The sequence below is a fragment of the Cervus elaphus genome, chromosome 4 (assembly GCF_910594005.1).
Source record: "Cervus elaphus chromosome 4, mCerEla1.1, whole genome shotgun sequence".
Lineage (NCBI taxonomy): Eukaryota > Metazoa > Chordata > Mammalia > Artiodactyla > Cervidae > Cervus > Cervus elaphus.
The window spans coordinates 43,330,104-43,357,085 of NC_057818.1; the positions used below are offsets into that span (position 1 = coordinate 43,330,104).

At 39.2% G+C, this 26,982-nt stretch overlaps 1 protein-coding gene across 2 annotated transcripts in view; it reads left to right on the plus strand.

Moving 5' to 3' along the window:
- DPY19L3 (dpy-19 like C-mannosyltransferase 3) overlaps nucleotides 1-20,769 on the plus strand; it is a 76,916-nt gene extending 56,147 nt beyond the window's left edge. For both annotated transcript variants that reach the window (XM_043899052.1, XM_043899053.1), the window contains exons 14-19: nucleotides 265-376; nucleotides 1,189-1,245; nucleotides 5,422-5,504; nucleotides 12,387-12,519; nucleotides 15,077-15,235; nucleotides 16,733-20,769. In XM_043899052.1, coding sequence (XP_043754987.1) covers nucleotides 265-376; nucleotides 1,189-1,245; nucleotides 5,422-5,504; nucleotides 12,387-12,519; nucleotides 15,077-15,235; nucleotides 16,733-16,894 — 706 coding nt within the window. In that variant the 3' untranslated portion in view covers nucleotides 16,895-20,769. The remainder of the gene's footprint in view (nucleotides 1-264; nucleotides 377-1,188; nucleotides 1,246-5,421; nucleotides 5,505-12,386; nucleotides 12,520-15,076; nucleotides 15,236-16,732) is intronic.
- Nucleotides 20,770-26,982: the final 6,213 nt, after the last annotated feature.

Sequence of the window (26,982 nt, forward strand, 5' to 3'; positions counted from 1 at the left end):
GTTCCCATAAAAATGTCCTTATTTATTGTCTTCTCCCAGTACAAAATACCATTTGAAACTAGTTCTAATTACCAAATATTCCTCTATTTTTACTTATATGATGGTTCTCAAAAGGCAATGGAATTAATAACTAACCCCTTGGCAGACGGTTTCTGCATAGTTTTAGTAAGTTCTATGATCACAAATAATATAGCTGCCTTTACAGCTGTCTCAGGTTTCTATACAGTTAGCACTGTTGACCTTTGCCTGCCTGTATTCTTCCAGAATGAAGTACCTCTGGACATCCCATATGTGTGTATTTGCGTCATTTGGCTTATGCAGCCCTGAAATATGGGAGTTACTTCTGAAGTTGATCCATCTTTATAACCCAAAGAGGGTCAGTGCTATCTCTTTTTCCATTTCATTTTTACGACTTTCAGTATGTCTTTCATGATCAATTCTGTTGTTTTACCAAGAGTTGTCTAGGTATCAGTTTGATAAAATGGATACTAAAATTTAAAACTAAAATAATTGATATATTATGATTTTTTATTTATTTATTTTAATTGGAGGATAATCACTTTACAATATTGTGATGGCCACTGCTATACATCAACATTAATTGGCCACAGGTATACATGTGTCCCCTCCTTCCCTCCTGAACCCCCCCCCACCACCACCTCCTTCTCCATCCCATCTCTCCAGGTTGTCACAGAGGACCAGCTTTGGGTTCCCTGCATTATAAGGAATCATTTTAAAATAATTTTTTGCTTAATTTTAGTTTTATTTTCTAAATCATTTTTTTTCATAGTTAGATATGTTCATTATACAGAATTTGGAAATACTGAAAAGCACAAAAAGGAGTATTAAAAATTACCAGTAATCCCATTATCTAAAGTTATCACTATTATTATTGTTAATTACTATAATATATAATATGTACATAATTACTAATAAGAGTATGGTAATGATTAATAGCCCGTAAGTGCAGTTCTGGGTTGTTCTGCCCTATAAATTCACTAGGTGGCAATATGGTGGAAGCTACAAATACCTTACAAATGATTGACTCAGTTTTTTTCGCCTATCGGAGATTCATGCCCTGTTAGATTATATATATATATATTTTTTTTAATAATGTATTTACAAAGCAAAATATAAAGCAAAAGTATTCCAAATACTTGTAATCTAAATAATGTCTTTCTTATATAGATATGTATAATGCGATATTCAATACCGATATTAATACTGCTGTATCTGTGCTATAAGGTAAGACTGATTGTCCTCATTCTTGTCTTTATTTAGCAGAATAATTGCTTTGACTCAGTGTACTTTGGTGTCATTGGCAAGTAGAGTGGTTTGCAGAGCTTACACATATCTGCTTAGTTTCTTATGGCAATTGACATTGATAAGAAAAGTGATGTACTTCCCAAAAAGGGATTTGACAGATAAAAACATTATAGCAAGAAACACTACAGTTTAATTATTCTAATTACTTTTGATTATGACTTACTATTCAGCTGATGCAAACTCTGAAAATAAAGATGTTTTCAGACCTATTTTGAGATAAGTTAGTTTTCCCCATTACCTACTTTTGATAGAGTAAGATCTTAAAATGCATCTTACTTTAACCTACACACTTTATTAGATTCTTAAAATCATCTGTGTAAGAGGACTGAGCACATATAAATACAGTCTAAGATTAGCTTTGTGATCTGTCCTTCAGTTTCGGCAGGAAGTAAAGAAATTCTTCATATTCTCAGTTGACTGATTTCTGAAACAGCATTAACTGTGTTTCAGTTCTGAGACTCCTCCATAAAAGACCACGAGTCTGTGTTTTCACATCTTTGAAATTTAGAGGCTTGAATTGTTACCTGGGTAGGGAACTTGGATGGTTTTATCCAATTGAGCTCTTACCCTCTCTTAAAAGAAAAAAAAACATATATTTTTTAACTTTAGGTTTTTTTTCTTCAGACTTAAGTTAGAACAGTAGATCTCAAAGTCTCCTGTGTATAGCTTCTGATTTCGGAGGATAGCTAAAGGAGGTGGCGGGAGGCGGGGGGACTCTCCCACAGAAAAGATCAGCTTTGGCAGCTCAGCTTCTGGGTTTATTTGCTTGTATTTTCATGTTAGATTTTATTTGAAGCAAAGGTTTTAGGCTAAGAAAAAGTGTCTGATAATCACTGTATTGGACAGTTCTGTTGTAAATATTTCAAAAAATTATGTTGTACCATGTTCTTGTCTACCAAAACATTTGCTATTATAGGCAGACCACTGTGCCAATTCCCAGATACTGGCAAACATAGAAATAGATCATTTCTGCCACCTTGCCTCTGGGAATTTTATTGCTCTACTGTAAGTAAATGAAACTTCTTAAAAACATCTGGAAAGCAACAACTAAGGATTAAGTAGAGTATAAGTGTGATGACGAAGGAGGTAACTTTATCTTTACACATTGATTCTCAGGCATAGAGCACAGAAAAGATTCAGCTCACCTTCATTCTTGACTCGCCACTAAAGACACACACCACAGCAGTCTTTTCTCCCACTGCTCTGTGTGGGGCTGAGTTCCTTGATGTCTCAGATATTTATTTGAAAATTTGTTGATTTTTTTTTTAAAGCTACTTGAGGACTAAAGTCTTTTGTTCTGGACAAAATTGAGGAAGGACATAATAGAAGAAATAAACAGGCAGCATCAGCATCACCTGGGAACTTGTTAGAATTGCGGATGTTTGGGTCCCGCTCCAGACCTCCCGCATCAGGAGCTCTGGGAGGGGGGCCCAGGGAGCCGGGTGCAACCAGCCCTCCAGGGGACACTGTCGCACCCTCACACTTGAGAACCCCCTCGGTAGGACAGGGCTTCTCCGCGGCAGCACTGGGGGCACTTTGTCCAGATAAGATAATTCTGTGACTTAAGGGCTGTCCTGTGCGTTCTAGGACACTTGGCAGCATCCCTACCTTCTACCCACTACATGCTAATAGCACCAGCCTCCAGGTGTGACTGTCAGAAATGAAAACACTTGTGGACACTGCAAAATGTCCCTTTACAGTATGGCAGAATCCCCCAACACCACCCCTCTTGAGACCCATTGCCAGAGAAGAACCAATGATGGCACTGAAAAGGCCATCCTTTCCTTAGGAAGTCTTTGTAGATATATCCTGAGTAAGACAGTTCGTGGGCTTCCCAGGTGGCGCAGTGGTAAAGAATCCGCCTGCTAATGCAGGAGACGCAAGAGGCGTGGGTACAATCCCTGGGTCAGGAAGACCCCCTGGAGAAGGAAATGGCAACCCACTCCAGTATTCTTGCCCAGAAAATTCCATCGACAGAGGAACCTGGTGGGCTACAGTCCAGGGGTTGCAAAGAGTCGGACATGACTGAATGTGTTTGTGTGTGTGTATGTGTGAGCATGCGCACACACATACACACACACACACACACACACACATGACCGATAGTAGTAATTCTGAAGAATCCTTCCAAAGACAGGTGGCCAGGCCTCGCTCAGTATTGGACTTCAGGAGAAATCCTGATGCATCCAGCTTTCGCTGTATAAAATAGTTTAATTTACATATTTCAGCTTCTCAGAACTTGTAAAATACAAAATCACAAAGACAATAAAGATTTTAAGTATATTAGCAGTTACCCTGAAACTGAATGTTTTCCAACTGTTGAACAGATTTATCTGTAAGAAATAGGAACTAATATTTCAAGTCTGATTTAAGTTTATTTACATAGCACTTGTAATGAGGATTTCAAATTTTCTTGTTAATAATACCTATTTTGCTCTATGTCTGCTTAGGATAATCCTCTTTTAAAGGGAAAAGTATGTGCTAGTCTCCACTCAAAAATCAAGAGTTTAATAAAATCATTGCCCTCATGTTAATTCACTTACTTGGATATCTGAAGTCTCATATAAACTACTGCTGATCATTTAGCCAACAGCGTTTAGTTAATTCGGCATTTTTTCACACATTGTTTAAGAAGTTTACCATAAGACTGTGTTATTAGATTGTAACATTTTCAGAATTAACAACAGCCACTTTCAAACTAGAAAAATATCTGATAATTATTGAATTCAGAGGTTTCAAAATGTTTTATACCAAAATAATTAAAATATCATTTAAAAGTTGGTATTCTATTATCAAAATTAATAGGGTCAATGGGTAATTGAAGTCTTACAAATGTTATCATTTAATCAGTAATTTTTATTACATCTCTTCTGAAACCTAGGATTAGTAGTGCAGACACCTGATTTTCCATCACCAACAATTTTCCTGATTTACCCACCCAGGAGACCAGATATGAATGAACAGTAAAAATGGCCACAGATGAGATGATAAGAAGATAAGAAAGTGATGGGGATTAAAAAAACAGCCACAGACCAGTCAGGTGCCACTTTGGTTCTAGTTAATGGTTCTTAAATAGAAAATTTCTATTTACAACATGAACGAAGTATAGATACATTATTATTGGACTTCTGTTTCAATATAGGTCATGAGTTCTGTAGTTCACCCTAGCATGTATTTAGATGATTAAGTCTTTTTAGGTAACTGCCATTTCATAAAACAATGAACATTTAATTGATTGTTGAATTAAACATAACTTACAATACGAAAGCAGTGGATTCAGCGTGTAGTTTTGAATTATATTTTCATAGCTTAAGTAACTCATGTTGAGTAGGAGGCACCAGAGGCATAAAGATAATACTCAGATGTACCAGGTTTTCCTGGACCACCCTTCTTTCAAATATTCTTCTCTCCCTTTGTCCCTGTAATTATATTAATATTCATCAAACCATTTGTCCAGATTTCTAGTACAAACAATATACTCACCATAGCACACAATGAAAAGTTTCTAGTTGTGACTCTGCCAGTCTGATCTGAGCAAGTCAGGTTATCTATCTCTCTGAGCCGAGGTGTCTAAACTAGAAAAATGAAGAACAGATATTCATGGTTATAATGCCTTCTGCATCATCTTTCTCCCCGAGGAATTGTGAGGATAAAATGAGATCCTATATTCCAAAGGGTACATTCTGCATTTAAAGATAAATACATGAAGTTAGTCAGTCACATTTTTCTCATATCTTGTGAACTTTCTCATGGTTGCCACTCCTATCATATCCAAATTAATGTTTTACTAGATATTAACACACATACAACAGCATTTTTGTTAGTGTAAAATAAAAGCTCAGTTTTTAAAGTTGGCAACACCAGTACTTCTAATTAGCTGCAGCTCAAAATGATTTGGAGAACTTTTCTCAGACTTTATCTCACTTTACACTTAGAAGGGTTGACCTCAGAGGTGAAGGAGTTCTACTATTCCAGTTACTGAGTTTACGTAGTTCACAAGTTATGTGCAGTTTCTCCTTTTTCACTTTAATTTTAGTGATAGTTGTGGGTCTGGGGGTGGATTTTGTTTTTGTTTAGTTTTGTTTTTAATTTCAGTTCTGGCCAGGAATGATGGATGAACTCTCCGAGTTGAGAGAATTCTATGATCCAGATACAGTGGAGCTGATGAACTGGATTAAGTAAGAGGATTTTTTTTTTTTAACCTTTAAAAATTAAAGTGCCTTTTTTAAGAGTCACTGTAGGCCTCATTTGGTTTTTGGTTTTTTGGGGTTTTTTCTTTCTGAATCTAATTATGAAGACACATTCATTCTCAAATTTTTTCTTTAAAATTCTATACTTGAAAATAATTTCTTTCCATTCAAGAAATGTCCTCTCTAACCACAGTCCTGTGAAGAAGGGGAAGTACCGGTATAGAGAGGGAAACAGAATCGGAGGATGTGTTTCAGATCAGCGGCAGCAGTGGAAATAAAGTTGTATGTTCTCTGCCGGTTTTATCTTTAGCATTTCCTTCACTTTAATAGCATTTCAAATTTTCTATTAATACTGACACATAAAGTATTCTTTCCTTGTTAATCATCTAAAAATTATACAGTAAACTACAGTTAATTAGAGTCATGTTAGCTCAGTGCAGACTTCATTTTAACTGATCATATTGCCCAAGATTAGGCCTAGAGAAAATTTAAAATACAAAAGCTAGAGCTTTTCCTTCCGCGAACATCATAATGCTTTCGTGTTATATTGGTTTTTATTTTTGCCTGCACGGTTGCTTCACCTCAGCATTCCGCAGCAGAATGAGATTCATGTTTTTCAAAGTTTCGTTAATGAAACCCACCTCCCACCAGCAAAAATTAACTCTTTTACTCCAAGCAGCATTCCTGTGCCCTGTAATGCTGTATTTCCCTATTTTATAGCCAAAAAGCAGCAGTGTCATTATTTACACATAAATAGATGTTGCAAATCTTATGTGGCATATTCTGAAAGCATTGGCTGTATTGTCTCCATCACTTAGAATTTTAGTAGCCATATTGGCACTTGCTCATGACTGATGTTTACTAACCAGTATAGTTTAGCACTGCTTGTGTATTAAGCGATGGTAAATGTTTGATAGCTTGGGCCTCTTGAGTACAATACATGGGTTTTATAGAGATTTGTATCTAAAATATATATGTGGCTTTGGTCCCAATGTTGGACTGGATTTGACTAGATGCAATGAGTATAATTTTTCATATATTTCCAGTGCTGAGAGTATGAAGCAGTGCTTTATCTTTATTTATTTATTTAACTTTAAATCATGGCAGACAATTATAAAGTAAATAATTCCTTCAGTATTTATTGTATAAGAGAAAAAAGGCTTATTCCTATAAAGAAAAGCTAATTACTTTTGTATTAGCTACAGTCAACTGGAAATTTATGACACGCGCATCTGAAGGTGAGGCTGATGTTTTCTGTTTTTCAAATTGCACCATAGGTAGGAGTGGTGTAGGGTGCCCACTCTGATAGAGTCCCAAAGGTGGCATACCTTCTGGATCTACTTGGATTGGCATTATAAACATCCCAGCTCCACTTCCCAATCTTTTAGGAATTAATTGTAGTGTAAGATTTTATCCTAGTGGAGTTACCTTTGGCTGTGTCAGACAGCCAAGTTATGTGCATTTAATGTACTTTATTGTACATTTTATTTTCATGCTTTCGCTCACAGAGGTTATTTAAAATAACATTTGTGGTTCTGAAAAATTATGGATGAGAGTTTATTCCATGTGTAAAGAAGATAATCTTTTAGTCTGCTTTTGGGAAAGTGGGCTTTGTTCTTACATTCTCCTTCTATTAACAGTTCTTCTCCCTGTATGTAGACTTATTCTTTTCACTTTTTAAAAATCTCAGCAACTGAAGGATTTGTATTGTTCCCCCAAAAATGGTTCCATTGTGATCTAATCTTGCCTGTTTTCCCTTCAAAGTCTTCAAATCTAAATTATTGTTTTTGCAAAAATAGCTGCTAGGCATGTTTGTGAAATAAGCTTAAGTGATGATGAATGTATGTCAAAATAGGGTCTGTTTAGACACAAAATGCATTTGTTTAAATCAACATTTAAATCAGCTCTGGTCGAGGCTTCATTTCCAAACACAAGCAGATGCACTTCACTATTCGTCTAACCTGTCCTGACTTCTTCTGTTTTTAAACATAAACTATGCCCTTCTCCTTTGACTCTGCTACCTTGACTAATCACACAGTGTTGGTGACATTAGTAGGTCTGAGCTGAGCTGGAGGAGATGCTGTGGGCTAAGGATTCATGGAGTGTATCTGAAAGCCTGTTTGGAATTGTCTGAAGGCAGCAGCTGGGCCTCTGGTCCCACCCAGCACTGCTGCTGAGAGACGCCTCCTCTCCGTCCCGTCTGCTGCTCCTCTCAGGTAGCCAGAGTGATATGCTCACATCTGTCCTTTGTCAGGGCGGGCATGACAGCATCTTTTGGGGTCAGGGCACAGCTTCCCTTGCCAGATGGCTGCCCGGCCCCTAGAATGAGTCAGAACAAGAAACAGTGACCTGAAGAAACTCAGGAAGACAAATGACTCTCTATTTCAGCATGGGGCAACTCTTGTGCAAAGTGTTCAGAAGAAGCTACCACCATCTCCCAGTCTGTCATGTACTTGATGCTAGGGCTTGATGCCTGAAGATTAAATTCTTCTTTAATCAGTGAGGACCCTTTGTTGCAGTCAGGCCCCCAGCGTCTTCCCTGTGAGAACTAGGACGTCATCCCCCCATGCCTTCCACAGCCCCAGCTGTGTGTTCACGGGCCTGGATGCCTGCCTTTCATGTTATACTGAGGTGCAGCATGCCCTATTTTCCAGTAAATTTAAGTGTACGTGTTCACATTAACCCCTTTTTGCTAATGATGTTTTTCCTGAATATGAAGATTAAAAACCTGCCTTTTTTGCTTTACTTTCTGGTTTCTCTTTCAGCAGAACCCTGTGGAACTTTCATAGGTTTTATGTGTGACTAGGAAGCACATTTACTTCAAGGCCAAATGTCACAGCAATTGGTAGTTCATACCTTGTTCCTCTGCATCCTTAGAGTGTTTCATTTTTGGCCCCTGAAACATTTCTTGGACATTGTGCAATTCAGATAGACTGACTGTTTTGAGGTGTGACATTTTACCTACTTGGCTATGGGAGATTTTCACTAGAAATAGTTTCTTTCCAGTGATGAAGCCTGCATATGCAATATTTTCTCAATGGGCCTGAAAAAATGGACCAGACTTCCCTCACATTTAATCAAAGCAGAAAGAATTACAGTATATTTTAAATATGATGTAGGTTAAGTTCAGACCTTAAATGCCAATGAGCCTCTTTTATATTTAATGAATCATTTTGTGGCATTTGCATAATTCTATAAATTTTTGAAGTGTAGATAAAGCAAATGTTCACACGTTATATTATAATGCTCAGTTTACTCATTAGTTCAACAGTAATTAACTTGTTGAAGCTTAGAGCTTCAAAAATAAATGAGATTATTTGTTCAAAAATGCCATCAGGTCTTCCTGGAATGACATTTAAATTATATAATGTAAATCCATTTGACCTGTGAGTCCTTGTCATTATTTAGTGACATTTCTTACAGAATAAATTGTTTGCAGGTTGGGCAGCCTGCTATGGAGCTTGGCAGAGAGCTATAAAAACAAATTATTCTTTCATTTTATACATCATTTGTTCAAACATTGGTAAAAATTGCTTTGTTTTTCTATAATAGAGAAGTGTCATTCAATGGTTAAAAGCACATTAGCTATTTTGGACACAGACCGCAGACTGTGTCAGCAGAAGTGTCCGTGAAGGAAGCATACCCATCGTTCCATCTGTCATGCTGCATATTTTAAGTCAAGACAAAGAACCCCAGCTCCCTTTGCCCACCGAGCTTACCACAGGAAACATAAAATACTGCGAACTTAGGTTTTTAAAGTTTAGAAAAACGTGTGATTTTTTTTTCCATTTTGTTTCACTTTGCTTGTTTTACTTTTGCATTTGCTTTATGGGTAAAATTAAATATTTAAGGGAGCAGTTAAATGTCCCAGATTTACCACAGGGCTAGCACATAAAACCAAGTCAAACAATCCCGTGAATAAACAGCATCTTTAGTATGCTTGGAAGTCAGTCGTTTTCAAAGAAATTATTATATCTAAATCTATTTCATAGGCATTAGGGTACTTGTATTTTGCTGAAAATGAAACCAAGAACCTTTAGTGAAAGACTCTTAAGAATCCAGAGGATTGTAGCACCTGCAGTTGAGACGGATTACATTTCTTTTAAACTCTCTGACTCTTTTACTAATGAGGCCAAACATTGAAATCTTGTCACAATCAAATGAGCTTCATTCCACTTTTCCTCACCTCTAAGCGGTCATGTGACATGACCTGCTCTCCTGGTGAGGCTGCTATTGCCGTGGGGACCGTAGCCAGTGGGGCGGCAGGGACAGCAGGTGCTCTCAGAGGGGAGAGGCGTGTTTGCCACGATCCTGCCACGATCCATTTCCAGCACAGCTGCAGGCCCACAAAAGACAGTCGTCAATATGTGGCGGACTAGTCATGGGTTGTTCTGAAGTGTTTGCCTGTGGTGGGAGCTGAGTCTGCCAACCAGTAAGCTTCTTGAAGACAGGGTATCATACCAGCCCAGCACATAGTAGGTTCTCAGTAATAACTTTTGGCAGAAGCAAGTAGAACCTTGTAACTCGCCAGCGAGCAGTTTACAATTTTTGACGTTTTAAACCTTTGTGAACTGTATAACTCATCAAAGTATTATGATGGTAGCCCAGGAAGGGGAAAGAAGCCTTGTTCGTTAGCCATGAACAGATAACAGGCCAGTCAGCTATCTTGGCCAACATTACAAACAGCTCTGAGCATCCCTCTGATGTTGAATCCTGTTGCATATTCAAAATGATGATACTCAGACAGCCTAAAGATTTGAGTGGAGACTGTCAGCTCAGCTGCTGTGTTTGAGTAAGACTATACAGACCAGGATGGTTCTGTCTCTGTTAGTTCTCACCTCGACCTCGTGCTTTGCCAAACACGGAGACCAGACGCATCTTCCCCCTGCATTCTAAATCTCTTTGGTTCAGAGGACCCAAAGACGGCGTTTTTGTGGCATTGGTTGTATAATTTCTTGCAGTAGGATGGTTTGTGCCAGTTAAGAGTATATAGAAGGAAAGAAGACAGATTTGGAAAAATGATGACATGTTCTTTCATCTTATTTGTTCATATCTATTCTCTTTAGCAATTATGATACACTGTAAATGAGAGCAGCACAGTATATATAGCACAGACTGAGCATTTAGTAAATAGTCATTGAATTAAGCTGAATTTTTAGATAATCTTTCACTAAGGAACTCTATGCACCTTTACCCTTTTTCATTTAAACCCTCCTATTTCCCTGATCATGTGGGACACATGTCAAGAATTTCTTATAAATTGCTGGTTCAGGAGGACAGAGCAGACATGTATTTATGCCTGTGTTCCTGGATCCGGTTGTCAGAATGATGATATCCTGTGAAGCACAGCCAGGTTCATGTAAAAGTTTTTCTCTTGTAATCCATTCTGGCGTCCAACGGGAATAAGGGAGGGTACAGACTGTGTCATTCCCTGGGTGCTCACTGTAATTCTATCACTTTAAGAAAGGTTATTGGAATACAAGTGAATGAGAGTGTCATTGTTAGAAAATACTGCATTTTTGTAAAGTATATTATTTGTCAGTGTTTCAGCTTGAGCTGTAGAATGCCTTGCTTGTAGACATCCTAAGGCCTTTGTTGGGTAGCATTCATGGTGTAGTCTTAGCATAAAAATGTAATAAGTAGAACATCCTCATGGAATATATGAATATGATGAGGCTTCTCTTAGAATGAACATTAGAGCAAGTTTCATGCCCTGATGTCCAAAACATTGAGAATGGTATGCTCTGGCTTTTTCTGCAACGTATGTTGAGTTTTAATGATTTCAGTTAGACTCCGTCTCAAAAAGACTATGTCCATTTTACCTCACCCTAGCAGCCATCAACTCCTTGTTTTTAACACAAGAAGGGTGAGTGTATCTTGCACTATTCAAGTGGACCTTTACCAGAAATTCTGCATTAAGGAAAGTCCATAGAGTAGCTGTTAAGTTCTTCACAATAAAATGACACCACATTGATTTGAAGGCAGCTCCCAGGTTTTAAAAAAGGGAAGGGAATTGATCAACGACTAAGATTATTTTTTTCCAGGGGGAAAAGGAAAACATGCTTTCACAGTATCACAGTCATCAGGAAGTCTTCCCTTGGCCCTCCGTCAGTTGTCCCGACACCCTATGGGGAGGCGGAGAATCACAGCTTGGTGATAACTGGAAAGTGAGACCGTAATTGAGTATCAGAATGTCCTGTACTCCTTAAGATGCATGTAGTCTTTCATAATCAGGACTAAAGGGGAGGAATACATAAAATACTTCTGCCTGCATCAAAAATGTTGTATAGCTTCATACCGAGTAATAAGATATCTGCTAGTTCAGAATCTTTTTCCTGTGTTCTTTTGTTTTAACCAATTATTTTTTTCTGAAAAGTAATTTATAGTAGTAACTATGACCCTTTTTCCTTGTTTTAACCAAAAACCCTTGGAATCGACTCGTGGCCAGCTGCAGTTTCTAGCGTTATAACTTGTTTTACTCTAGGCAGCCCATTTAATTAAGTTTAATACAAAAGGCATTGGCAGTCTTCTAAGGCCGCTTGTTAGAAGCTGTCTCTTTGGAACAGGAGCAGGAGAGGGTTGTGGGCTTGAGCCTAGAAGACTCAGGAGGTTTAGCCACATCCTAAGACAATTCATTATAAGAGGAAACCCATCAAAACAGTAAATCAGAAACTTCCCAGTCATTATCAAAATCAGACAGGAAAAATTTCATAGAACAGCTTGAGCGCAGATCAGAATCGCAGCAGTCTCTTGTTTTTCCCGACTCATACATAGCCTTTCTTAACACAGCCGGGTCATCCTGAGTGTGTGGGCACTGTCTTCGTGGAGGTCATAGCAGTGAGGTTAATTCCGACTCTTAACATCTTTTAGCACTAACACTCCAGGGAAGGCTGTGTTTGCTGGAAGCATGCAGCTGCTGGCGGGCGTCAAGCTGTGCACGGGCCGGACCCTAACCAACCACCCGCACTACGAAGACAACAGCCTCAGAGAGCGGACCAAAGCGGTGAGGGCCCCACCCGGCTCCTCGCGGGGCAGCCGAGCGCTGGCTTGTGTTTGGTGAAGCCGGGCCCCGGCTGCTTGTCTTGTGGGTCCTGAGGGGAAGGCACAACTGAAGCGCCTGGCAGGACTCACGTCTCTGGAGCCTAGACCGTGACCCCATCCATTCAAGGCGTGCCATTTAGGCCATATGTTCCTCTCGGGTTAGAAGAGTACCCGAGGAGAAGGGCACCTTGAGATGTTCAGGACAGAGTGTTTGAGGACGGAGCCCTCGGAGGTTGGAACTGGAGCGAGGAGGGAAAGCGGGAGAGCCGTGCTGATCATGGTGTTCATGGGCCATTGTGTGTGTGTGTGTGTGTGTGTGTGTGTGTGTGTGGTGTTCATGTGTCCGTGTGTGTGTGTATGTGTGGTGTTCATGGGCCATTTTGTGTGTGTGTGTGTGTGTGTGTGTCATAGTGTTCATGGGCCATTTCATGTGTGTGTGTGTAGGGGGGCAACACATAGTTAAGAAGTTCAGAACATGCAAAAGAGAACATACTAAAAAGTCTCCATCCCAACCCTATCTTCCAACTAGTGGTTCCTCTCCCAGGAGGCAAATAACATTACCAGGAATTTTATGTATGTACAGATGTGTGTGTATCTATATACACACGTAACTTCATATTCTTTTCTGTCCTTTTTTTTTTTTTTTTAAACAAAAGAACTAACCTACTACATCTTCCTTTTTTGGGCACATAATATATTTTGGAGATTGTTCCATATTGGTTTATCAACAGCTTCCTTATCATTTTTAAAGCTGCCTAATATTTCATTATGTGGAAATAGCAAATTTTATTTAACCATTTAGGTTGTTTGCCTGTCTTCTGCAATTCCATGAACAGTGTTTCAAATAACATACTTGTATAGGGCTCACTCTGCACAGGTACAAAGTGTACATCAGATTCTTAGAAGTGAGGTTGCTGGGTCACAGGGTATGGGCGTTTGTATTGAGATAAAATTACTAAGTCTGTATAAATTACACCAACTTTACATTCCAGTCAGTGCTACAGAAGGGTACCTGTCTTAGTCCTTACCAACAGGCGTTCCAGACTTTTTAGTGTTTCTTGTCACTCACTTCTTAATCTTGGTGGCTGAAAGTCTGTTGAAAAGTCTGTTTGGGGGGATGAGATTTATTAATAACTAGCCTAAATGCAAATGATTTTTACTAACTCCTCCATTTTAAAAAGAACTGTCTGATTCCAGCTAAAATGGGAATTTTCCAACGGGCCCAAATGTTCCAGATGGCCCCAAGTTAGCTCGAGGAAGATGGGGAGGTACCTGACTCACCAGACTCCAACGTTCAGCCAGGAGGTGGCCACCGCTTTGACTCGAGAGACGGGAGTGCTGAATTTCATCCTCTCCGAGATCCAGTCCCTGCCTCAGCACCATTTTATGCCCTAAAAATTGATGTCCTGAAGGTCCCAGTGCCCCTCCTTAGTCATGACCTTCAAATCCCTGAAATGCCTCACTCTGAGGCTGTGCGGTGTAGGTAGGATTAACCTCACGGTGTTAGCAGTACAGACAGACACCCTCGACCATTTCAGCGTCCGTCCGGACATGCTGACCGAAGTTGTCAGAACCCAGTCTCTTAAGTCAGAGACAAATGAGAAATCAGTGGACGGCACAGGAAGCAGCACCTCTCTTCATTGCCACCCCCTCCCATGCACACCCCATCCAGCCTCCCCCCGGCCCACCCTGCCAAGTCCTAGGAGACAGGACTTCAGGTGTGTGAAGCTGGCGGTGACTGGGAGGACACCTCCTATTGAAATGCCCCTGAGCACTGCACGTTGCTCTCCCTCCAGGAGAGAGAGAGTGTGTGTGTGTAGGGTTTGCCAGTCAGGCTGAGTGCAGCAGAGCACAGTAGAAGATGGGTGCTGCCCCTGCCCGGGTCCAGGGACCCCGTGAGGGCCCTGTTCTCCAACTGCCATCATCAGAAGCTGGGGCTCCTTACACATGTCTGTGCCTCCAAAGTCCCCTCCACTCCTCTTAGTCTGAAAGCCCCCTTTTCAAAGGGAGATGTCGTGTCTTATTTACTAAATCGCATTATTTACCTTGGAGAAGGGAATGGAAACCCACTCCAGTATTCTTGCCTGGAGAATTCCATGGACAGAGGAGCCGGCGGGCTACAGTCCACGGGGTCGCAAAGAGTCAGACAGGACTGAGCAACTTTCACTTCACCTCATTCTTTACCTTGGTGACGCATTCTTAGAATCAGCATCTACTAATGAATATATTCATAACTCAAGGTAATACATTCTCAATCCAGACCTCTTTGGTGTCTAAATCCAGATATATTCAGCATGACTCACTCTCCCCCTTGCCAACAATATTCTTTCTTTGAAATGTCCCACACACCCCAGGACAGTGGGTGAATGAGAAGACCCGCACGGGAAGAGGTGAGGGAGCTGGGTGGCTGTGATTAGACTCGCCCCTGGGGGAAGTTACCTCGGTAGATAGTCCTTGACTAACTTCCCCAGCGGTTAAGTGGTACTTTGCCCTATTCCATTTTTTATCTCCTTTTGAAGGTTTATCAGATATATGCAAAGAGGGCCCCAGAGGAAGTGCATGCCCTGCTGAGGTCCTTTGGCACTGACTACGTGATCCTGGAAGACAGCATCTGCTACGAGCGCAGGCACCGCCGGGGCTGCCGGCTGCGGGACCTGCTGGACGTCGCCAACGGACACGTAAGCATGCCAGCCAGTGCACACGGGGCATCTCGTGGGGAGGAGAGGGTCCAGGGTGAGTCCTGAGGAACGTAGCAGCCTTTAGACTGAGTGTCTGCAGAATTACATGATAGATCAAGTGTCTGTCTGCTGTGTCCTGCAGAATGCCTACCTTGGCATGTTAGATACTTGCCACGGGAGCTGGGCAGCGGGCGATATGGGAGCGGGGCTCTAGTCCCCAGCCTCACACCAAATAGAGCAACTTTGTCTTCAGCTGGTCTGTGTCATGCTCTGCGTAGAATTTTTTTTTTTTTATGACTTTGCTTCAGAAGTGAAAAAAGAAAACCTCAATCTTTTAAAACCGCTGCTCCAAACCATCATTTTGGCTCGTTCAAAATGACTGCGGTGCCCCATCCCCACACTGCTGCCACCCTGCACCCTCCCCCCGCCCGTGATAGAATCTCACTTCTCTCCCTGCTCTCCCGTTGGGTGTCCCTTTTCGTCCTCTGACACACTTCCACGACACTCCAGAGCAGGAAAACAAGCTACTTCTCTTTTCTCCCTTCTGAGGGGAAATATTTTTGGAGCTATGCCAGATCTCAGAGCAAACAGAAGATATTCGCCCTTCAGAAGTGGTGTTTGCTGTAATTATTGGTGCTGTGTTAAAAGCTGATAGATATTTCTAAAATGGGTGGGCGGGGGGAATGATAAATCTAGCCTAAATCTGAAAAGAAAAAACTTAACTACAGAATTTGAGATTGTGAACACTTAACAATCTACTTCCTTAGCAAATTTCAAGTGTAGAGTACGGTTTTAACACTAGTCACCATGCTGGACATTGAGGTCACCAGAACTTACTCAGCTTATAAAGGCAAGCTTATATCCTGTGACCAACACAGATGTACTGATCCACTTGATTGTGGTCATGATTTCACCATGTTTATGTATAACAAATCATCAATTATATGCCTGAAATATATATAATTTTATTTGTCAGTTATGCTTCAATAAAGCTGAGGGAAGAAAAAAGAATATTTGATTTTTGCCCAAGGAAAATAACTGTCTGTAACTATCTTGAATTCAGAGACGGTACAGACCAAATACCTGCATTTCAGTTTTGCTTCGTGGGTAACTTTTATAACTTTTTCTAACTAGGCCATCTAGTGAGTTGAAAAGCTTTCTCTGGTCATAGAAATTCTTCTCTTGTATTTGATTTTTGTGAGAGGAACAGTGTAGTGTGTTCATCAGGACAAGGAGATCCAAGTTCTAGTTCTAGCTTTACCATTAAAGGCGAACACTGTTTGACACAGAACTCGCCTCTTCAGTCCTGGGTCACACTTCCAAAGAGGAGAAGGGTGAACCAGATGATCTCCGAGCAGCAGGTCACATTGACGTCATTCAATTTAAGTTCACTAGCATATCATTCTTAAAGAAACTCAGTCCCTATTGCTACTTATGTTTGTCTTGTAAATATGATTTTTTTTTTCCAAATTGTATTTGGTTTTGTTTTGGCTGTAGATGATGGATGGCCCAGGAGAGAACGATCCTGATTTGAAACTTGCAGGCCACCCTCGCTTCTGTGAAGAGATTAAAAAAAACCTGCCTACCTACACAGCATACTTCACTAGAGTGTTCCAGAACAAAACATTCCACGTTTACAAGCTATCTACAAACAAGTAACAGAGCTTTCTGTTCAGTCTCTATTTTTGATACGTGAAACTCCATCATAATGAAACTCAGATGATGTTTCATATGTAATTAGGTAGCCCGAACCTTAAAGCTGTGATATGATTAAGTCTACAAATGTTTACACAAGCATTACCATCTTTGAAAGTATCTTATACAAGCTTCAGTCTTTGTCCTGTTTCATGAATGTTCTTTAGCCTAAATGCTTCCACTTTCTAAAAGTGATCTAGAAGTTTGTTGTTGGGGAGAACAGTAAGTGTTTTGTAGGTAGCTTGAACAGTTGCATGCGTGTGTGCATGCTAAGTCACTTCAGTTGTGTCTGACTCTCTGCGACCACATGGACTGTAGCCCGCCAGGCTCCTCTGTCCATGGGACTCTCCAGGCAAGAATACTGAAGTGGGTTGCCATGCCCTCCTCCAGGGGATCTTCTCAACCCAGTGATTAAACCCACATCTCTTATGTCTCCTGCGTCAGCAGGTGGGTTCCTTACCACTAGCGCCACATAGGGAGCCCGGAACAGTTGCATATCCTGTTGTAAATCCAGAGCCTGTCCAGGATTTGAAATACTTCTAATTTTTAGTTGACTTACAACAGCTATAGTTGAATCAAATTGAGGAAATGCATAATTAAGTTCTTTAATATTATTTCACCAGTGAAGACCAACTGGTGACTTTTTAAAAAGCTCTTTATTGTCCTGTTTCACCTAAAAATTTTATAATGTTTTCCATTTGTCATGCTTTTACTATTTAAAGAAAGATCATGTTAGGTCTTCGTATATATCTAAATTTTTTGTTGTGCTCTGTCTGAAATGTAATGGGTAGCACTTCCGCAGTATGTGTCTGTGTGTGTATGTGTGTACATGAGCATGTGCATGCATGTTTTAATGCTGGACACAGAAAAGGGTTACAAATTCCATATTGTAAGTCCTTAAAGCAGCAGCAATGTTATGTAGCTGAGTCAAATTTGTTACTGTTTAGTGTCATTATTTTAAAACCTATTGATACTATTTAACCTATCCTGTAAGTAAGAAAATTTTTCTTTATTTCTTACTCATTCAAATTTACTGGGTTTGCAAGATTTTGTAAACTCTTTGTTTTTAGCCTTTGTATTTTTTACAGCCTAGAACCTTGCAAAGTCTTACTATTTTTTAAATGTTGTATCTTAACTAACTTACAACTATGATATTTTTGGCAGAAAGCATTTTCATACTAGGTTTGATTTGTGGTCTCCAATCTTACTGCGAGGGCCCTTGACAGGTTGTTCTTTTTCTTACTCAAAGGTAACCAAGTGCCTCTAAGTCATGCTTACTTGTAAACAACAATGAAGAGGATTATGTGTACCTTGTACCTGCTCAAAAGTCTTTTGATAATTTCTTTTATAATTAATTTCTAATGATAGGGACATGTAAAAGTTGCTGATAAAAGCATATTGTGTTTTCAAGTAAATCAAGATGGCTAATGAAATTAACTTTCATCTCTCATGCCAGTTGGAAATGATTTAAATGTTTCTCCTCACAGTTGTATTAAAGTAAATCACTGTCGGCATGAAGATGGATATATCATATGTCCAAATGATTTTATATTCAGCTACTACTTATTAAGCAATATTCAGAAAGAAATTTTACACTGTCATGTTGGATTCAAGGACACTTGGCTTTTATCACAACTTATTTAAATAAAAAATTGACAGTAGCTGGGTTATTAAATTATGCAACTGAAACTCCTGAATTATATCTTGTATCCCTTAATAGGGTTGGAGACCACTGCAGTTTAGGATAATACAATAATAAAACGTTTTAATCAGTACTAAAACTTTAATTCTATAATGATGCATGCCGTTGTAGCTGACAGCATGGGTCAGTCCATTCTTCAGTGAGTGCCTTACTCTAATTGAAACCAAGCACATGTAAGGTACAGTATGTTAAACTATCTAGTTACGTTTTTAAAACCCCCTATTACCTTCTCAGAAATATTTTGATTTATTTTAAATATTTCTATATGTATTATTATAATCTACGCATTTGGGTATTTAGAGTTTCAATATACTAGAAACGTGTACTTAAATTTTTATGCTTATCATCACTGCATTGATGGCACACAGTAATCTTTTTTCATGGTCTAGGTGCCATCTGTTGCCAAAACACTTAGTGTTCAGTCTTTAGTGAAAAATATAAAGTGCCAAAAAATCTTGCAAGACAGAATCCATACATATACTCTTTCCAAAACACTGTGACCATGTATAGTTGACATTTTTATTTCCTGATGACCAAATCTCTCAATGAATAATGTTAAATATTTTTAGTGCGCCTCAGTTTTCTCTTTTATGACCTTCTCCTTGGAGTACACAGGAGGAAAGAGAAGAAAAGCGGCTGACTCCTGGCTCTCTGCCGAGCCAGAGCAAGTGACCTGTAGCCCAAGGTCCCTTCCACCCGGATCTCAGTGGCTCTGCTAATATTTGATAATGACCTCAAATTATGGCTGTGTTTTATGCATAGAAATACCACTTGATTTTGCTTCAGAGTTAGCATTCAAAAGAAACTCTAAGTACAGTAAGTGCTCTTAATTATCCTTTACGTACACAACTCACCAGATCCCTTGATAGTTCCATCGTCATGTAAGCTGACTGCCACCCAGCACCAGTGGGGACTGCTCCCCGCTGCCCTGTTCTCACAGGCCTCAGCGCCCTCCTTGGAGTTCTCTGCTTGTCCGTGCATGCTCTACTTCCTATTGCAAAGACACGATTCAACATAAACCCAGGACATTTCGATCTAAAACAAAAGGATTATTTCTGTGAAAATTAGCTAAAATGCTTTGGTCCTATTTGATAAACGCTGCCACTAGTAAAAACTGCTTTTAAATTAATTGTGTTTGGGAAAATTATAAAATATTGGGAGAACTTAAAATTCAAGAAAATTTATGAGCTTAGATTGTGTCACAGGTTTGTTTATTTTAGTCCTCATTTCACCTTTAAAAAAAATCTAGACTAATCAGAAGATATTAAAATGTACTCAAAGGATGTCATTGGTATGATTTATTCAAGAATAAAACCACAGTCATTGGACCCTCATGCAAAGGAAAGGTTTCAGCTTTACATCAAAAGATGAGCTAATGGATGGACAAATTATACATGTGAAGTTAGGATTCCCCGCTTTGACCCACTTAACTTCATTAAATGACTAGCTGCTGATGCTGATCACAGTGACTGATCTACTAGAGTTGAAAGGTTCCAGTCACTTTATTACAGACTTAGAAGTAGGAATTCATTTCAGATATATTAGCCAGGACCGTAATTAGGTGTTATCTAGGTCATTTGTTGTCCACTTAAAGGTGATTTTCTTGACCTCACTGAGATCAACTAGATAAATGTATTTATGTGAGTGTGTGTGTCTTTGTATGTGTTGGGTTGGTGCTGGTGATGGCAAGGGCATATGTAGATACTGCAGACCAATGTTTCATCTGGCCTGCATCTTTAAAAGTAACTAAAAATGTTTATTCTGATTCCACATGGACCTTGTAACAATTTTAGCTCATCTTTGGCCAAAACTTACCTAAAGTAACACAGAAATATTCCATTTTTAAATTTTCATTTAAACCTTGGAATTAATAGGAAGACAAAATGTTCTCAGATTATATAACTTGGCCAGTATGCTCCCAAATGCTTTATATACAACAACCTTTTGGCATAAAAGAGAGTGCTTGTTTGTTCATGGGAAGAAGCTTTGAAAAAGAGAGTGACTTACTGTCTTGTGGCAATTCATTTTCTGTACTTAATATCCTATGGGTAAAATCTTACAAAGAGCTTTTATAATTTGTTGTACTGAACTGTATGAAGATTATGTACTGAATAAAGCTCTTTTAAGTTACACAAAATGAGTGTCTCTCAGTTCTTTGAAGGTCAAAAATCTAGGAACTGGCTTACTGAAGTGTATTAAATATGTGCTAAATAGAGTATCATCACTAAAGATGGATGTGGCAAGGTCTTAATTGTGCTTGCTAATGTTGAAGGGGGTTCATTTTTTCACAAAATTTGGTTTGCTAGCTGCTTATTTGCTTCACGTGAACCTCAAGGTTATAGTTACAGTTTCTAAAGAGAAGGCTGCTATAAGCAGAATTTATCTTCTGATAAATTTATCTTCTGATAAAAAGATAAATGCTATTGTTTTGACCTTTGGAATTGTTTCTACTTCTTGATCAAATTCTCAGTCTTTAGTAACTCAGGAAAATGGGCAATGGTTCACATTTTTGCTAAGCGTATAGATAACAAGTGTGCTTGACTATTGTTCAAAGGAGATATTGAAATCCCAAGCAAAAATGGTCAGGGAGACGGGTATACTTCCTAACAGAAGAAAATGGCAGTGGGATCTCAGATATTTTGTGCTGACTCTTTATACATATACAGTTTCCGTGTACTTACAGTTAAGTACAGGTTGCTTTAACGGTCTAGCAAAATAAGAATTGCAAGCAGTACAGATAAGCGAGAGATTCAGGTGTGAATGAACATGTAGTGGTTTGACAGTGACAGCAGGCACGGGGCAGATAAAATGCTAGTTCTCTGCCCCGCCTTTCAGAAGAGGTATCTGAAACTCATCCCAAACCTTTTCAGGTAATTTTTTAACTATTTTATTATTTTTCTTTGGCCACACCACGAAGCATGTGGGATGTTAGTTCCCTGATCAGGGATCAATCCCATGCCACCTGCCATAGAATCACAGAGTTTTAACCATTGGACTGCCAAGGAGGTACCCCTTTTCAGTTAATTTAATACTTAGATGTTTGCTTTATAGCACTGCTCTTTGAAGCACAGATAACAGAGCTATAGTGTAATGTGAAATCAGCTTAGTAGGTTGCAGCCAACATTTAGTAGTTGAGGGAGAGAGGGAGAGAGAGAGGACGGAGGGAGGACGGGGAGAGAGAGGAAAAGGGAAGGGAGAGAGCAGACAGCCAGTATGGTAACTCTAAGTATTGTTTTGTGAAATGTTTGTTTCAGTTATACATGTCAATATCTGTGCACTGGAATGCAATGTCAAACGTGTTTCTTACTGTGAATTCATAGTCAATTGGAAAGCCATGCCCTTACAGCAGGGAGGACTCTGGGAGGATGGCAGCTTGAACTTGACTCTGTCCTTGTCCCCCAACTCGACTAGAGTAGACCCTTTTGAACAATGATGATGACATTAAAGAATTATACATTTTAAGTATGATACGGACGTTGTTATTTTGTTAGATCCTTATCTTTTAGAATATATACTGAAATATTTACAGGAGAGATTATATATACAGGGTTTATATCCAAATTGCTCCACAATAAGAGATGCCACCACAAGGAGAACCCCCCGAGCACCGCAATGAAGAGTGGCCCCCACTTGCCACAGTTAGAGAAAGCCCACACAAAAGTAACAAAGACCCAGAACAGCCAAAAATAGAAATTAAATTAAAAAAAATTAACTTCTTATCAAAGTGATGTTATTAAAAAACTAACAAATTTAACCAGGAAACTAGGAAGATAAAAAATTTAAAAGGTAAGAACTGAAATCAATTATATAGGAAAATGATAGAATAAACAAATTGCCCACCCCCAAAATGCTGCATATTTTTTTAAAAGACTAGTGAAAACAGCTGGTAAACCTGATTAAGAAAAAGAGCAAAAGAAGACAATCACAGCATCAGAAGCAATAAAAAAATATACATGAAATAATGTATACAATTTTGTAGCAAGAAATAAATTGAAACCCTACCAGAATTGGGTGATATCCTAACAAAACAGAAATTGTCAAAATAAACCCCAAGAAGAAGATGAAAACTTGAATAGATAAGAACCATAGAAGAATCTGGAAAGAGGTCCAAAGGTTGTAAAGGACTCCTGGGCAAGAAGGATACACAGCTGAAATCCAACTTTTAAAGACAGGATGACTCCAAATTTAATGTGGGCCATAGAAAAATAAGGAAATCTCCCACATTTCTTCTAGGAAACTTTTTCAGTTAGTTCACTAGAATTCAACACAAATAGTGTATTTGTTTTCTAATGCTACATAACAAATTACCACAAACTCTGCAGCTTAAAACAATATACATTTGTTATCCCAAAGTTTCCATGGGGCAGGAGTCCAAGCATAGCTGAGCTGGGTCTCACAAGACTTCAGTCAAGGTGTCAGCCAGGCGGCTTGCTCATCTGGAGTACAAGGTTATTGTAAAATTGGTGGCAGATTTCAGTTACTTGTGATTGTAGGACTGAGCCCATTAGCTCTTGGAGCCCATGCTTCTTCATAAGCATTTCATAACATGGCTTTTTGCCTCTTCAAGACCATCAGGAATGCATCTCTCTTCAGGAAAGATTCTTTTAAGGCCTTTTACTTGAGTAAGTCAGACTCCACAACCCACCCACTCCCACCCCCTCGGAATAATCTCCATTTTTTTTTTAACTCAAAATCAACTGACTTGGGGCCTGAATTACATCAACAGATTTCCTTCACTGTTACCATAGACTGTGATGTAATCAGAGGAGTGACATTCATCATAATTACAGGGCCCACCGGTACTTGGGGGAGGGATTATAGACAGCGTGATCACCATGGGGTAGGAATCTTAGGGGCCATCTTAGAATTCTGCCTACCACAGACAGGTTAAAAAGAAAACTAGAGTCTGGCCAATACTGAGTATCTGGCAGCAACAGACCAGAGTACCATCTTTGTATTTTTATTCATTCACTCATTCGTTCATTCATTTATTTATCTATCTATTTTGGCTGCACTGGGTCTTCGTTGCTGCTCACAGGCTTTTCTCCCTAGTTGCAGTGAATGGTCATTGCAGCGCGTGGGCTGCTCATTGCAGTGGCTTCTCTTGTTGTGGAGCACAGGTTCTAGGTGCTTGGGCTTCAGTAGTTGTCTCACACAGGCTTAGTTGTCCTGGGGCATGTGGGATTTTCCCAGACCTGAGACCAAACCCCTGTCCCCTGCATTGGCAGGTGAATTCCTAACCACTGGACCACCACAAAACCCCGACATTGGAGTTTAAAGCATATGCTATGCCACGTCCCATCAGTCGTGTCTGACTCTGCAACCCCATGGACTGTAGCCCACCATGCTCCTGTCTATGGGATTCTCCGGGCAAGAATACTGGAGTGGGTTGCCATGCTCTTCTCCAGGGGGTCTTCCCAACACCCACAGCTCATTATGTCTCCTGCATTAGCAAGTGGATTCTTTACCACTAGCACCACCTGGGAAACCCATTTAAACTTTCAAAAATAACTATGCTTATTATATTCAAGAAGTTAAATGACAAGATGGAAAATTTAGGTGAACTGAAAACTGTAAAAAAGAACAAAATGGAAATACTAGAATTGAAAAATAATAAAATATTCAGTGAAGGGTTAACTAAAAAATTAGATACAGCTGAAGAGAGATTTAATCAACTAGATGATAGGTTAGAAGAAAATATTCAGACTAAAACATAAAGGAGAAAAAAAGTGAAAAAGGAAAGAGCGTGAGATATATATGTTAAAACATTTCACTTTTCCTGTAAGTATAACTAAAGCCCCAAAGAGAGAAGGAAGAGAATGGGGCTATATGACTTGGCACAAGCTACATATACTCTTAGCTTCAGCTTCCTTTTTTGTATATAGAGGTTTAATAATATACCTATAGGGTCATTGGATGGATTAAATGAGATAACATTTTAAGCAATAGGCCTAATACTTTGTACAAGGTGAGTACAGTAGGTGGAAGCTACAGGATATTATCACCATCATCATTGTCATCAAAATTAGAATGTCAAGAAGAATATGAAGAACAAACTTACGTGACTCAGACAGAAGAACCCTTGATAATTTTGTGAACTATTCTTGCTGTATTGCTGTTAAAAAAAAAAAAAAAAAATCTTTAAAAACCAAAACAAAAACCTTTATGGACATACAGCTTGTAAGGAAACTAACTTCTTACTATTTTCTGAGTTACGTATTTACATCACAAAGAGAGGTATGTTTGTGTCTGTTGCTAGCTGAGTGTGTGTGTGTGTGTGTGTATGTATATATATATATGTATATATATATGTATATATATATATGTATATTATATGAGAGAAAAAAGAGCCATAGACAAAGACTGAGAAGCTAATTATTTGCATGTTTTGGGAGGCAACATCATGGAAGATAAATGTCAAAGCCCTGCCAAAATACACATATTCATAAAGAAAGTAAAAGTGTTTGATTGTGTATGAGTCTACTTAAGAGAGGGAAAGGAGTAAAAGAACATGACTTCAGGAATTACCATAGTAATTAGAACAGCAGAGTGATAATTAAAGCTCATAAATGTAATGTAACTATTAGCATTTTCTTTTGCAAGAAATGGTGGATTTCTCCCGCCCCCAGGAAATGACACCTGTGAACAATTATCTCTTTTATCATTGCTATTAAGATTATTTACATAACTTGTGCTCATTCAGAATTCACTCTTAATGCTTTTTTTTTTAAACAATGCCTGATCTTACCCTTGATTCTCTCTCTGGCCAGGAAAGTATTTGGGGATTATTGATAATTAATGGTGTGACACAAACGGACAAAACCATTATTGGAGGGCCTACTGTACAGCTATTTTGCTCTGGCTTTGTGGGCAGTACTTTTTGCTTGTTTAATAGGAAATCTGATTATCTGTAAGAGCCTGCTGGGTTATGAACATTATGAACACAACCTTCCCTGTACCATCATTCAGCTCACTGATTCCTTCCATGAGAACTTACTGAGGATCTACTCTATGACAGGGTGAAGCCTAAGGATAGGGAAGGTGCTATGATATAAACATGAATAGAAATGGTTATAATGCTATGCTTTAGACAGAGCTGAAGTTGTACATATATACAATGGAATATTACTCACCATAAAAAGGAACAAATTTGAGTCAGTTAAACTGAGGTAGATGAACCTAGAGCATGTTATATACATAGTGAAATAAATCAGAAAGAGAAAAACAAATATCATGTATTAACACATACATATGGAATCTAGAAAAATGGTACTGATGAACCTATTTGCAGGGCAGGAATAGAGACACAGATGTAGAGAATGGACTTGTGGACATGGTGGAGAAGGAAAGGGTGGGACAAATTGAGGAAGTAATATTGAAATATATATAAAACCATGTGTAAACTAGATAGCTAGTGGGAAGTTGCTGTATAGACACAGGGAACTCAGTCTGGTGCTCTGTGATGACCTAGAGGAGTGAAACAGGTGAGGGGGAGGGAGGCTCAGTAGGGAAGGGACATATGTATGCTTCTGGCTGATTCATGCTGTACAGAAGAAACCAACACGACATTTTATTTTTTTTTTCATTTATTTTTATTAGTTGGAGGCTAATTACTTTACAATATTGTAGTGGTTTTTGCCATACATTGACATGAATCAGCCATGGATTTATATGTGTTTCCCATCCCGATCCCCCCTCCCGCCTCCCTCTCCATCCCATCCCTCTGGGTCTTCCCAGTGCACCAGCCCTGAGCACTTGTCTCATGCATCCAACCTGGGCTGGTGATCTGTTTCACCCTTGATAGTATACTTGTTTCAATGCTATTCTCTCAGATCATCCCACCTTCACCTTCTCCCACAGAGTCCCAAAGTCTGTTCTGTACATCTGTGCCTCTTTTTCTGTTTTGCATATAGGGTTATCGTTACCATCTTTTTAAATTCCATATATATGCGTTAGTATACTGTATTGGTCTTTATCTTTCTGGCTTACTTCACTCTGTATAATGGGCTCCATTTTCATCCATCTCCTTAGAACTGATTCAAATGAATTCTTTTTAATGGCTGAGTAATATTCCATAGTGCATATGTACCACAGCTTTCTTATCCATTCATCAGCTGATGGGCATCTAGGTTGCTTCCATGTCCTGGCTATTATAAACAGTGCTGCGATGAACATTGGGGTGCATGTGTCTCTTTCAGATCTGGTTTCCTCGATGTGTATGCCCAGGAGTGGGATTGCTGGGTCACATGGCAGTTCTATTTCCAGTTTTTTAAGGAATCTCTACACTGTTCTCCATAGTGGCTGTACTAGTTTGCATTCCCACCAACAGTGTAAGAGGGTTCCCTTTTCT